Source organism: Falco cherrug, chromosome 10 (genome assembly GCF_023634085.1).
Source record: "Falco cherrug isolate bFalChe1 chromosome 10, bFalChe1.pri, whole genome shotgun sequence".
NCBI classification, from domain to species: Eukaryota; Metazoa; Chordata; class Aves; order Falconiformes; family Falconidae; genus Falco; species Falco cherrug.
In genome coordinates this window covers 18,620,763-18,635,346 of record NC_073706.1, presented here as the reverse complement: position 1 = coordinate 18,635,346, position 14,584 = coordinate 18,620,763, and the positions used below count along the sequence as shown (strand labels likewise).

The 14,584-nt window shown below is 44.1% G+C and overlaps 1 protein-coding gene across 2 annotated transcripts in view; it reads right to left on the bottom strand.

The window, feature by feature from the left end:
• Positions 1-2,910: 2,910 nt before the first annotated feature.
• EPS8L2 (EPS8 like 2) overlaps positions 2,911-14,584 on the bottom strand; it is a 64,747-nt gene continuing 53,073 nt past the window's right edge. For both annotated transcript variants that reach the window (XM_027804121.2, XM_014279331.3), the window contains 8 exons: positions 14,332-14,458; positions 13,833-13,948; positions 9,991-10,102; positions 8,809-8,916; positions 7,257-7,398; positions 4,551-4,734; positions 3,518-3,650; positions 2,911-3,174 (listed from right to left, as the gene is read on the bottom strand). In XM_027804121.2, coding sequence (XP_027659922.1) covers positions 3,103-3,174; positions 3,518-3,650; positions 4,551-4,734; positions 7,257-7,398; positions 8,809-8,916; positions 9,991-10,102; positions 13,833-13,948; positions 14,332-14,458 — 994 coding nt within the window. In that variant the 3' untranslated portion in view covers positions 2,911-3,102. The remainder of the gene's footprint in view (positions 3,175-3,517; positions 3,651-4,550; positions 4,735-7,256; positions 7,399-8,808; positions 8,917-9,990; positions 10,103-13,832; positions 13,949-14,331; positions 14,459-14,584) is intronic.

Genomic DNA, 14,584 nt, shown 5'->3' with positions numbered 1-14,584 from the left:
GTTAACATCGTTGTGCTTGGGCAACGGAACTTGGCTGCAAGTGTTGCAGAAACTGCCACTTGGCCTTTAAACAGAGGCTGTTTGGATCATGCTCTTCCCCTTGTTTTGACATGTTTCAGTCATGCCACAGTATTTTCCCTTCCCGATGAACAAGAATATGCTTCGTGCTTTGTCCAGCTCAGAGTGGATAACGGAAAGAGGCATTAGGTTTAAGTCCTGTTTGAATTGTGTGACTATGTAGGAAACATGTTCTCGCTGCTTCCAGAGTCCTTTGCCAAGCAGTGACAGAGAGCCTGCCTCGTATCCTCCATCCTTTCTCTTTGTTCTCAGCCCAGCATTAGCTGGCATTGACCAAACTTGGATGTTTTCAGCTTGCCGGTGCAAAACGTAGTCTTGGGCAGTATCTTTGTGTGTAAACGCTGGTATGTTGTCTCCGTTGCATGTTCCAGAGGTAAGAGAAATTTGTTCTTCAACACGACAAGAAGGGGGATGTTTTGGATCCAGATGGTAGCTTTCGTGGTGTTTGATTGCTGTCATATGTGGGATTTTCATCTGCCCCTGTTTTTACATCCCAGTGATTATCAAGGCTGTAACACCCTTCCTTTTGAATGGCTGTCGTTCCCCTTCCCCCCCCCCCCCCCCCCCCCCCCCCCGGGAAACAAAAGGCAACGTAGTTTCAGATACTCTGCTGTGTATCTTTGACTCACAGTAACAAGTTGTTACGAAAAGCCAGCCCTTAACAACTGGTTTTGTGTCCTGTTACTTTAATTTATATCCAAGTGAAAGAGACAGGGATAGAGTTATAACTTAACTATTTTAATAAGTCTTATACAGTGCATGGTTATATCATTTTATCCTTTGTTCAATCACATTAATGTACAGTACATTATAGCGTTATCTGCAGGCAATACAAATAAAACAGATGCACAGCTTAGTTATATGGAAATTTTAAAAAGTGACTTCTGCAATAAGGTCTTCTGATGTAGTTATGTTATGAAACACTCCCTTGGCTCCTGGCTTTACAGAACTGTTGTGTAGTCTTCTATTATAATCCCAGGCAACTATATTTCTGTGTGATTTGCTTTCCTTTATACCCAAAGACAAAAATGATGGTGTGTTTCCTAGCTCACTGGGTTTTTTTTATTTTCAGTTTAGAAATTATTTCACCTCCTGTGCTTCTGACACCAACGGTTTGCCAGTGTTCACACCTGCTTCCTATCTCCACTCTAATCCAGAGCCAGGGCTTCTCAGGAGGACTGTCCTCATCATTCCTCCCTGACAAGGTGAGTGCCCTTTCAAATTCCAGCCGCTATGGCAAGCCTGCAGGGTTGTGACTAAAATGTGACCCTCCCCTGTAAGTTCCTTGCCTGCACCCTACTTCTGCTGGTGCTGACAATGTCCTTTTTCCAGATTAAGAAAATATATCATCCATTCTAAACGTTTTTGGAAGAGCAAAGCCAAAACTGAGAGGTGCATCAGTAGTCTCAGATTTAGACGTGTGCTCCCCAGCCACTGCTTTACAGCTGTACAGCTTTTTTAATTAAATGTGCAAAGACAGACCCAAATTGTGCAAAGACATAGGCACAGTGCTTAACCCTTAAAGGAGGTGGGACCATTCACAGCATGTAAAGGAAAGCACATGTGTAAGTCTTTGTGGAGTCGGGGCCTGAATTCCCATTCAACCGAAGTTAAGGTGTGTGAGTGGGGGAGAAAGACAAAGCTTTTCAAGTCTGTGAGCAGTTCCTCTAGATGAATTTGCTTTACTGCATTCCTATCAAGTTGGTCTGTAAGTAATATACAGATACAAATCCAGTGTCTGCCAAACTTGCTGTGGACAGGCACCTCACTATATGCTTGGTTGATCTTTTAAAACTTTGAGTAAGTTACTGATGCATAATCACTTAATTATGTCTCTAGGGAAAGGGATTTTTTTTTCTCATCCCTATTTATAGATTGTAAGAATGAGGGATTTTTTCAGTAGATAGGTTGTATACATATGCACGTAGTGTTAGTAAGAAAAACAGGAAGTGAAGAACAATAGCTTCTACTAAATTAGATTGTTTTTTTTTTCTTGTGGCCATTTATTCTGTATTAAAAGAGCCTTTCCAAGTGCATTTTTGTTTCTTAGATGTTTAGGAAAGATTTCAGATTACTCTTTGCAATGAAGACGTGAAGGTGGGGATGAGTGGTGAACACCCTGGGGAGTGATTTGGGTGTGACTTGCTTGGGAGCAAATGGTAGGGGCTTATCTCCTCCTTGTTTGAGGCCTGGGTTTGGCAATACTGCAACTTCCCGATGCAGGATCAGTGCCAAGGTAAAGGGCTGCACTGCCTGGAGCCAGAGCCTCTGCTAAGCAGGGATGATAAGGCTGAACTCACCTATTTGCAGATTCACATCACTTCAGTTGTCATTCAGATCCTGCTTGTTATGCAATGAAAGCCTGTGTCCACTGTTCAAAGATAGCACTAACTGTACATGTATGCAAGGAAGCAGCCAATCTTAGGTCCTGTGTGTTGCGATTCTAGCCTTGTCCATCAAGGGAGCATGGGGTGACAGAAGGAGGACAGTGAATTGCCACAGAGCCTTTGCTAGTGGGCTGCAGGGGATATCTGCCACAGAGCAGGAAATAAAACAGTGGAGAAAATACTTTTTTCTGTGGTCCAGACTCTATAAACATTCAGGCTGGCTTGTTCTGTGCTGTGTGCTATGACCTCTTTTCCCAAGCTGTGCTGGCGAGGCAGGTGGGAGCAGGTACGCCCTATGTGAAAAGCTTTGCAGGGTCTTTTTTGCTTGAATCAAACCCTTGTTGTACGTTCAGACATGTGTGAATTCTGATCTGCTCTGATCACATGCACATAAAATTTCAGTATAAAATATATAGTTATAATAAAAAAAATACTTCATGCAATATTAAAACACCTTTCCCAATGGGGCATGGTCTTATTGTCTACCCTTATCAACAGTGTTCAAGAAATTGTCACTTTGATGGCAATTACACCGCTAAGTAGAGCACTGCTGTCTCTTGTCTGGACTGAAGATCATTGCTTTCATTCCCTTTTTCTGCACTACTATGACTAATAGCTGAAATAAAGCAGATAGATTTTAATTAGCGGAATCAATCCTTTCCTGGCGACGCTTCATGATTTCTTGGAGCTCTGACTCCCCTCTGTTTTTCTAGAAGGGAAAGAAAACAGGAAATTTGAATTTTAACTTCAAGCTGTAGTTAAATTATTGATTTTAACTAATGCTGTGAGAGCAGAGCTAGTCTCAAAGGGCTAAGTGGTTACCAGTAAGAAGGCAGATTCATTAGCGGGGAAAGGGTGACCTGCCTTACAGATCTGGGGCTTTTTTACTTAAAAGGCTTTTCTGCATTTTTAGGTGTGTGTTATTAGTTGTGTGGGTTTTGTTTATTTGGCTTCTTAAAAATTGTATTTGTTAAAATGGCTGTTTAATGGGCTATCTGACACTGCCAGTACAGGCACCCATTCAGGTAGGAATTGTCCAGAAAGCTGCTTACCTCCAGTTGGTTTTTCTCCACTGTGATTTTACTGTATACTCTGTTTCCCTCATCACCACACACTTTCTTCAGCTCCTCTCTGTTGAGGGAGAAGAGCTGAGCTCCAGTAAGGATGCCAAGATGTTCCACTGTCCTGGGAAGACAAAAAGTGAGATGATAATTGTGCTACATGTGGCCTTTTGCCAAAGGAGAGGAGTCAGAGATCAAAGGGCTGTAAGCAGCTGATGTGCAGCCCTTGCACCAGGGCCGTATCACATGCAAGGCCCTGGGGCTGTGCCAAGGTGGCAGCTGTTGGGGGACCCAAGCTCTCTGCGGGGATGACAGCAAGCTGTGAGGAGCAGGTGAAGCAAGCATCACCCTGGCACCCGCTGTGTACCCAGCCCCATGGATATTGCAGTGATTTCACTCCAGTTGCATCGCATTGGGGAAGCAATCCTGGAGCTCCTCTCGGCTTGCTGTGCAGAGTGTAAGTTGGTGTTTGTTACTCTGGACCACAAGCAGGTTTTTGGTCCTTCCCTGGTGGCCAGGAAGATTTGCTAGTCCCAGCTGAGGCTCTGGGTCTTCCTCAGAGATACTTTAGGACAGCCTCTCCAGAGACAGGCAGTCATCTGGAATTTGCACTTCAGGACACAGGTTTAGTTAGTTAATTAGTTATTTTTCTCTTTAAGTTCAGCACTCTGCTGGCTTACTGATGCCAGACAAGCACCAGCGGTAGGATATTGTGTGGTGCTTGGCTGTGAGTTGTGTCAATAAGAAAGACCATTCCTTTATTTGCAGCTACTTGTTAGGTCTCTTGCTGCACAGTAAGACAAGGTTTGTTTGATAGTGTATAGGAAAGAAAGGGAGTAAGTTTGGGCTCTGCATGTACTGGTTACACAGCCTGGGTTTAACATGATTAAAATCTAATTTGCAACACAGGCTCTCTAAATAAATACAAGTGACTCGCAATCCGGTGGAAATGTTGCAAGCTGCCTCCCCCACTCCTTTTTAAATGAAGGATCAGCATTTCATAAGGTAGTAAAGTAGGTCTTACTCTTTGCTGAATGACTTTGCCTCCAGCCAAGCTTTGACTTCTTCAGTGCTGGATTCAAAGGTGAGGGGCACAAAAACTTGCTGAGGCTTTTCCACTTTGAAATTCCTCTGGGGGGGCTGAATTTTATTGTTTGTGATCTTCTTTAGCAGCTCATCATTCAGCTCATCCATTTGATGAATAAGTTCTGGGGAAACAAGGCACAAGGTAGAGAACAGGGAATGAGATCAAGTCTTCAGTCACAAATCCTATTAAATTAGTGTGTTTGCAGGGAAATTGTGAGGAAGATCAGAATGTGGCTCAGCATTTTTATTAACTCTGTAAATACACCAAAGGGAAGTGCTTACTTTTGTATTTTAGTTGTAGAGAACAAGCTGAAGTGCTTTGTTAGAGCAATAGATTGAACAATGACGTTTTGACCTTCAAACTTCCATCAGGAACAAATGCGTAAAGGGAGACCACCACAGTTTTGGAGGTGGCAGACTGCTGGAGCAGACTGTGGGAATCTACCCTTCCCTCCCAAGCCAATACTCTCAACTTCTGTCAGCTTTTGAAACCTCACTTTCTCTTTGGGAGAAACCTAGATATCTGCAGTTTTTATCCAGAATGTTGGAGGGGAGGAATCACAAAGTAACAGCTAAATGCTCATTGTCCATTCAGCAATCACTGAATCTAAAAAGCTGCTTAAGGGTTTTGTGCAGCATGACTGTCCCCCAGAAAAAGGCACGGTTTGGTATAAGCACTGTGTGTCTGAGATTTTGACCTTGTTATCTCAGCAATGTCTGTTAGCCTAACTGGGGAGTCTTGGAACAACTGCTGCTGTTCCTGGGAGAAATGAAATCTGTGGTTCTGACATTGACCAGCATTGATATGGCTGTATAATTTCTAAAGGGAAGTGTATTCTCTGTCACAGTATACACCAGCAGACTCTGGGCTGTCTCATTTAACAAGCACATATCCCCCAGTTCGTGTTTGACTGCGTAGAGACTGGTCTGGTGTGGAAGAGAACTCCTGTCTGCGGAGGTGTTTGCTTTTAGCCAACTGGAACTAGACTACCAATCTAGCTGTTAGAAAATTCCTAGTCAAAAGTACTTGTTGGGGGAAAAGGGTGTCATATTTGGCAAAATAACAGGAGAACATTTTGATAAGAACATGGTCATTTTGCATGACTGGTGTCTGTAGGAGGTGCTGGTAAGAACCTGTATTTTCACCTGTTTTATATACAAATTTATATTGAGACCAATCTTGTTTCTTATGTTGCTAACCTATTCTGTTCATCACACCTCATTCAAAAGACATAAACCCCTGCAACACAGACTAGCAGAAGTTTTTTCAAGGGTGTAAAACTTGATCTGACAGTGACTTTGCTCCCACCGATGCTGTCAAGTGGTGACAAGGGACAGGGTCACTTTTCCCTGATGCCTGATGTTGCTGTTGTGTTTGTGCTTTAGTTTGTCATCTTCCTGTTTTTGAGTTACTTAGTTCTCTTCAGACTATTGAAATAAGGAAATTGCCCAGCAAATTTAACAGCAGGGAGGGGAAAAACCCCTGAGGCCATGTGAGACAGCAGGGCCTGATTATCTGTTTTTGAGAATGAGGTTCCCATTTTTCTGTGCTCTTGTGTTGCCATTTGTTTTCTTCTCATTGCCTCTTTGCCGTCACCTGATTAGAAGGCCAGTTCTGTGAGCACCTACAATTAGAATCTTGGTTTTGAGCTGTAGCTCTGCTCCCTCTACTTCTCAGCGTTCCTTGTTACTTCTAATAAGTAACTTGCTGATCCAAGTCCTCAGAGCTCCAGCTTTTGCTGTGCAGCTAAATAAAGTGGCAGGAGGCATGAAGTGGGTGGGAGCAGCACACTCATAAAACTCCACTGAGACATCATCTAGTATCACTTTTTCCATGAATCTCCTGAAGACTGTGGAGAATAACTCAGTGTTATTAATAGGTATGTGTCCATGATGCTCATGTTATGGGGATTTCCATCATCCCCAAAGGGCTTCTGCTTGCAGGAGTCCATGGTGGCTGGACAGGGGATGAGCCCCGGTTGTGGCCTCGGGGGGACAGCTTGCTGTGGGTGTATGCAGCGTGTAATAAGGGGGTGAGGTGAGCAGGGCTCCTGGCCTTCCTCATGCTCTATGACACCACATAGCATGTGCAGGGCGAGGGAGTGATGTGAATCTTGTATTTGGCAGATCTGCTGGGTGGGATTTCTCTGAAACCACGTGAAGGAACGGGTCAGGTGGGCACCACATTGTGTGGCAGGAGGCAAAGAGCAAAGGAAGCAGGAGGAAGGGATTGACCTGAATATGTGTGGTTGCTGAGACACTCAGACATTTTGGCAGGGAAAGAAAACTCTCTCCTTAGGAGAAGGAGGAGGAAGGTCAAGCTGGAAGGAGGGTTAAGGTGATCACCTTTTTGCCCTACTTGTCCCAGGCTGCCTCAGAGCTTGTGACGTGAGTCAGTGAGCTCCTTACAGCTGCTCTGTTGGCTGTTGTACTACCTGGAATCTCTTCCAAAACCACTGCTGATCTATTGCTTATAAGAAAGAAAACCACCAGGACAGAGAGTGAGCAAAAGCACATGCTCGCAGAAACTTCTCAGTTAAGACCTGAAATGCAAAGCCATGGTGCCATGCTCTCTGTCTGGCTGAGGCTACTATGTGTGGCTAAAAGGTGCCTGGGTGCTGGGAGTGCGGTGTGGGACACATACGTTCTTTGGCGTCCTGGGGAGAGTTCCGCGATAACATTTCACTTCCCCATTTATCCCCAGCGTAGCTGGCAGGTAGCTTGTGAGTTGGGCTGGATGGTCCGTATCCTCTGGGGCTTGGGTCTCCTTTGTACCTCTGGTTAGACTAGATAAGAAAGAAAAAAAAAAGTATAAGAATTTTTTTGCCATTTTTCATTTTCTTAAACTTTTTGCCTTCCACCCACAAGAGCAAACTGAGGGACAAATTGCCACATTCTCCCTGTGCTGATCTGGGGCCGCTCAGCTGAGGCTGGTGAGATCTCAGGTGGAGTTGCGTGGAAGAAGTTAATTTCTGGGGTTTCATGGAATGAACAGAACGCAAACCAAAGGCCAAAGACTGCGTGAAGGCATTTACACCCCTGGAGAACGTCACACAGCGAGGCATGGTGTTTTATGCTTGCTTACTACTGCTGTGGATGACATGCATGACTCGGCCCTTTAGCCTTTTGCTATGCAGAATTTACTGCTTGTAGGGCCTCCTTGGAGATGGAGAGCAAGGGAAACAAAAGGATTTTTTATTAAGAGGAAACAAACAGAAATCTGTTTTGAAGCTAAAGCACTGCAGCTCTAGTAACTGGATGTAAAGTGGGACCACTGCCAACTGCCTGGAGCAGTCTGAAAAGAGTTTTTTGACATTTTGATTAAACTAACAGGGCTTTTATCCAGAGGCCTGCTGGGGCACCTTATGCTTTTCCCAAGCTGTGAAATACCAAAGCGGGGAAGAAATTCCACACACAAATGCAAGGTGGTGCTTAAGAGCAATATTCGCTTAATACTCACTTTGATGTTATTTCCATCTGCTTCCACTCCAGTCACTTGTTCCTGCTGCTGAACTGGATGAGGGAACTGTCTGTCTTTAATTTAATCCCCAACAAAAATCTCAGGATTTTTGCTTTTTTAGCAAAATTTGCTTTTATGGCTGCATTAGCTCTTTCATCCTGTTCACAGCACAGCCCTGAAAGCAGCAGAGTTTTGCAACAGAGGAGGTGGTAAACCATAGGCTGAGAAGAAGTATGTGGGTTTGGGCGGGGGAAGGCACTAGCAAAAGGTGGAACTCTTTCAAGACACTGCAGCCGGTGCTTCTTTGGTGACACCTCATTGCAAGACCTTTTCTATTGGGATGGCAGGTCCCGGTGCTAGGCTCAGGGTGGGTGTCCTTTTGAGTGAGGGTATTGCTTCATAGCAGGCTGCTGCTTATAGCACTGTGCCTGTCCCACAACCCTGCCAGCCAGGCACCACTGGCAGCAGGTGGCATGCTCAGCATCTTGGAGCGGGAGGAAAGCATGGGCCTATAGGTCTTGTTTGGGGAGGGGGAAGGTAATGATGGCAAAATGTGGGCGTTTTATCATAGGAGACTGAGGAAGCTCCAGGATCCTGGTTTGTCTGCTTGTGAGGGTTCATCCTGACTTGTGCACAGCATCCTAAGAATTCCAGGGAGGTCTAATGACAAGATCATTGTCAGAAGCTGATTATGCCCTGCAGCTGGCTGCCAGTTAAATATCATCTGACTACAGACCTGTTCGAGCTCTTCCAGTTTCACTACATCCAGGATATTATAAGGGACATAACCAGCCTGCCCACTCCGGTTGAGCAACTTCCACCACTGCTTATTATCTTCCAACACCTGACAGGGGGAAAAATAAATTTGCTAGTGAGAACATCAAATTTCTGGCATCCATAAATGACATGTAGTGGGAGTAAACCACACAGTAACATAAAGTTGTCAGAATAACATCACCAAGACCAGGAGCTAGCACACAGATCTGTTGTGCTCATTTGCAGTTTAGGGCCAAAGCCTTTCCTGAAAAGCATCAGAACTTGCCCTAATGGTGAACAGGAGAGCATCTCTGGGGGAAAACAGATCTGGGGTGCTGAAGAACTCATAATTACAACTTAATTTGCCTGTTTCTCCATTATTTATTTATTTTTCCCCAGTGACTGAGTTTGTGTGTTGTCTTTTTGCATTAAAAAAAATAAATCGAGTGACTCCTGCCAGAGATGCTGGAGTGTTATCATGGAACTTGATCATATGTCACAACACATAACATAATCACATCATCACCATGATACAGCAAGAAGGTTGCCTGTATCTCCTGTTGTTCCTGCCCCCTGCTTCTTTCAGAAGGCTTGTTTTTATCCAGAACCATGATTTTTTTTTTTAAAGTTTTTTTTTTCAAAGTAAGCTTCCTAGAATGGATCATCTTTGTTGGCAGGACTCACACATATTCCTCATTCTAGCTATGCTTTGAACAGAAGTCTTTTTCTTGAGTCATAGATCTGTCACAGTTCGTGTGCAGACTGTGTCCTACATTCTCTAGCTGCCAATAATGTTGCAGTAAGAGAAAGGTTATGAAAAAGGATGTTTTCATAGAAAATAATTCCTTGGGGCAGGGGGGAGTGGTAATAATGAACCTGGTCCCAGGAAGTTGGTCAGCAGTGTGCTACAGTAACTTGTTTTCCTTCCTCCTCATTGCTAGTTAAGATATGACTGATGTGTTTCAGCTGAGCAAATGATCCAATGTATACAGTCAGCCTGCTCCAGCTCAGACATAAAGCTTTAGGTTTGAGCAAAGCTTTGTGTTACTGCTCAGAAGACACTGAGCAAAAATGAGTTGGCACTTGCCAGTGTCTCCAGATCCCTCTCCTGCTCCTGGCAAGAGGAGGAGACACCTTTTTCCTTCCAAGCATGTTCACATACCTCCAGGATTTCATCCTTAAGCACTGAGAGTTCGTTGGCATTTCGTGCAGTGAAATCATAGCGGATTTTGGCATATCTCTTCGGCAGAGCCATTCCCTGTGCCTCAAAATTCCTGCAGGAGAAAAAGAATCAGAGTTTTAATGGAGGCCCATCTAATAACTTGGCCAATACAGGTTCACTGGCGAAAGGGGAGTGCTGATGGCTGTGTGCCGGTGCAGGTAGAAGGTAGAGAGCCAGCTGTGCTCGTGTTAGCCCGGTGGGGGGGGGTGCCGCGGGCAGTGCCCCTTTGCTCCTCTATTTTGTGGAAGATTTTCACCCCTTATTTTCGCAAAACATCCCGCGTTTGGAAACAAACCAAAAAAGCTGTCCTGCTGTTTGGTTAGTGGCCTTTTTGGGGACCTGTGAGGCTGCTGCTTTCAGGATAGAAGAAAAAGGCTTCCTCCCCTGTCAGGTGGTGCTTTGCAAGGGTTAGGGAGACTGACAAAGCACAAACAAAATGCTCTGATTGCACCTCCTGTGAAAAATAACAGTGAAGCCCTCCTGTTCTGATAAATGAAAACAGCTGCCCCATATGCCAGGGCAGGGAGCAGCAGGCATCAGGACTGGGAGAAAGGGTATTGAAAACGAGTGGAGGTAGAACTGTCTGGAAATTCTGTGGTCATTTCATCAGGCAACGCTGAGCTACTGAAGCAGAATTTGCAGGTTCCCAGGAAAAGTGAGTTTGAATGTATTCTAAGACTTAATTTGGGGGGAAGAGGAATGTGTTAAAATATTTTGCTTGGGAAGTTCTGAAGCAAGAATATACAGCTTTCAATGTTGAACTGCCTTTTTGTTTGGAGAGAGTGACAAAATAAATATGGTAGATTGTCAAAAAAGGAAAATGGTGAGAAAGTGGAATGAAAGATTCTCTTTGACCCAAATGGAAATTTTTTTTTTTTTTTTATAGGGTTTTTTGCCTGGCTTAGGAAAATTTTTCAGCTCTCATCTTTTTTTTCTCTAGTTAAAATGGGTGTAGCGTTATTTTTTAATTCCAAAAATGTTTGTGATGTGGAAAAATTGTCTTGCCTTGTTGCATAAGGGCAGGTAGGAACTATTTTAACGCACTTTCTGCTTGTGACTTGCAACCTGCACAGCTGCCTGATGCAGAAGACTCCTGGGTGCTGTATTTACTAGGGGGTCAGGTTCTCCAGTTTTTGTCAAGTTCTGTGTAACCTGGTGAACCTAGTACTTCCAGCACTGCTAGCAACTATGGGTTTTAGCCTGATGTTTTCCATTGCCAAGTTCTTGGGTTTCATCAGTGATTTTAAATCTCTGATCTGTGGCAACTCAGCTCTTTGTGGAATGCTTCTGAAGCATCTGTAAAACCTGCCTTTGAAAAGCAAGGCTGTTAGGCTTAGTTTCAGTTCATTTTACTGTCTTTGTTAGATAACCTTTGGTGGTCTGAAAAAGGTTGAAACTGCTGGTTCAGTGGTTTGATATTATGCCTGCGGCTGTACTATTGCCTTTAGCTTGCTTGATTTGGGCCAACTCTTGGTCTAGTTACAGCCATGTGCAATATATAAGTTGTAAGTCTGCAGTGGGGGAGAGCTTGGAGCAGACTTTCTGACAGATTGAATCCACCAGTCAAGAAAGGGAGTGGTGGCCTTACCCAGCAGTGCCCTGCAGGCAGGGAGGGGGAGGAAGGCTCAAGTTAGGTAGAAATTACTTCTTCTGTAGCATTCCAGAAGGTAAAGGAGTCATGAGGAGAGAAGCTGGGGGGGGGCTGAGGCTAATGTGTACTTTGCATGGACCTAGATTTTACACAACTGACCTTTGCTAATTATGGTAATACCGTTTGGGGCTTTCATGACACTTCTGTGCAGCCAAGAGCCCTGGTGTAAATAACAATACTGATGCATGGGTATTTTTGCTAATATAGGGTCTCTTGGTTAGGAAACTAGTTCAAACTACTCTGAAAAAAGCATGAGTATGGCAACAAATATGTTTGTCCTAGGACTGTGATCTGGGCAGACTTGGCTGAGGTCTGCTCTGGACTGAAGATGGTGTCTGAGCACCTTCTCAATTTTCAGCATCTGCTTCGATGCTGTTAACTTTTGGGGTGTTTTTTTCTTAAATGTTATCCGTAAGGAAAAGTTGCTGTTGATATTCTGAAAGGTAGGTAAAAAGTTACGACACCTATCCCAGGACAAAAGAGATTCTCATCTACTTTTCCATGAGCCCGTACTGTAGTTAGGTGGGGTGGTGTCTTAGGGAAAGGGTCACCTTGGTAAAAAGGCACGCTGTTAATTTATATTCCAGGACTTGATACTAGTGTTTGTAGTTTGCCTGTGCTGAGACTAGCAGATGAAAATTTTCCTTGGGTGCATTGTCTACCAGTCTCTAAAGATAGACTTAAATGCTGTTGTGTAAACTAGGTTCTTATTTTTCATAACCTCACTGAGAAAAAGGGAGCTGGAGAAGACGATCATAATTCTTTCCCTACTCAGCACTGAATCTGTACTGTTTTATGGTCCCACTGGGACCTTTGACGGGGTGAATGAGTTAATTTGCTAATATAATTGGATTTAAGGGGTTTTGCTGTGAATTTGAACTTTTTTTTGTAGTAGTAGTGGAGCTTATACATCTTTTAGATTAGAACATAAACCCATGAAAAAACAGTCTGGCTTGAAGATTTTTTTTCACAGTGTTGAGCTAGCTACAGAGGAGTGCAGGGTTAAGTGCTTTGCTGGCTCTGGACTTCCATTCTTTAAAGGTTTGAAGTTGATAACTTCATGCCAAATCACTGCGAAGCAGAGTATGGCATTTGTAATTTGGGAAGAGTTTGTTGAAACTCAGAGATGTTGTGAAAATTTCAAAGATGTAAGCTCATGTAAACAAGCAGGCAGATGAAAAGCCTCTAAACTTTGAGTCAAAAGTACTTTCATAAGGATCTTATACCATGAGTAACTGGTGATAGAATACTGGTGGCAGGGCAGCGTGTTTGCCTAAATTGTGGAAGAGCCATCTTTCCCTTGGAAAAAAGCCTGAGGCAATGGGCTGGCCTGGTTGGTTCCGGTTGGGAACTAAACTTTCCAAGGCTTCTGAAGAAAGGGGAGGATTTTTCCCTATTTTCTGGATTTATCTCGTTCAGAAGAGCTGTCTGAAGTCAATGCCCTGTCAGTTTCCTGATGGAGAGATGGGCAAGACTGGAAGCACATTCTTGTTTTATTTAGCCTCTGATATATTTTTTACCTTTTGGTTGTGTCTAAGAGCAAAAGGAGGAGCTGCTGCCTCTGGTGAAGCAAAAGGGTACCTCCTTGGTTAGAACGTTTTCCATGCAGTGCCACTGAGGTCAGCGCTGCGTTTTCAGCAGCGGAAAGCTTGTGTGGGCTCATGCCTTGGTACAGATTCCTCCTATAAGCATGTTCTTTCTGTGCAAGCTGCTGTGGCTTTAGGATGAGCGGAGAGATACTAACTCCTCTAAATATACAGAGAACAAAAGTGCAGTGCAGTGTCTTTGGCACATGATCTTTAATACTGCTTTGGGCTGATGCTAGGAAATGAGACCTACTATTTGATAGTCAGTCAATATTTTTGACTCTTGTGATGGAAAATGCATGTAACCAACCTCTTTCCTTGTAGACCTGTTGATGATTAAAAGGCAGACAGCATTTACAAGAATAATCACTCGTCTGATCTTTGAGTTCTCTTGATCTTGTTAACAACTCTGAATTAATAATGTCAGAGAGTTACCTACCAGGGCGTCAAGACATCCTGGTGTCATAATCTGTTGCAGTGTGTGTTTATGAGGTTACATGGTGGGAGCCAAGGCACCGTTGTCCAGGGTGGCGCTGATACCTTACCTACTTACATGCTGAGTTACGTTCTGTTTAAATGCATCCACAGCTTGTGTCTGGTCAGTGGTCTGGCCACGCTTGAGTGAGGAGTTACGGTAAGGATATCCATTGGCTGATGATAGCTGGAAAGGCAAAAATGGAGTCAGCCTTACCAGACAAGGGGAAACTCTATCAGAGAAAAGGACAGTGATAGTAGTAGATGAATCACGGAAGCTTTTGGTCACAATGAGGTGCACACCAAAGAAAGGTTCTTCAGGCAAACTTCTGTCCGTGGGGCTCAGTTACAGTGTAGTATCCTACTTCCTGTTGTTCAGGAGGTGGGGCTGGTTACTGCTGCCTTTTTCTGGCATAATTTTCTTTCTGTATTTAACTGGAGTGACCAGATCCAACTGAGTTTTGAGTCGACTACTTGTTATACACCATCACAAACCCCACAGATCTATTTCTCACTCTGAAAAAGGGGGAGGAAGAGGGAAGAGAGGATGACTGGGGGCACAGGACTAACCTCTTCTTGCAAGTGCCCAATATCTATCTCCCAGGGAGCTCCACGGAAGATTTCCACAGGTGGTTCCCAGCCATTGCGGAATTTGGGGATGTAGGTGGGGATATTTGCTTCTCGAGGCCATTCAGCTCTAGGACATGAAGCAGGGAATATGTAGTGAGATTTACAAGGAATCTGTTTCTGAAAGCACATCAGGGAGAAGCAGGCACAGCAGGGCATCCTTGACACTTTGACATGACTATAAAATCAAGCATCC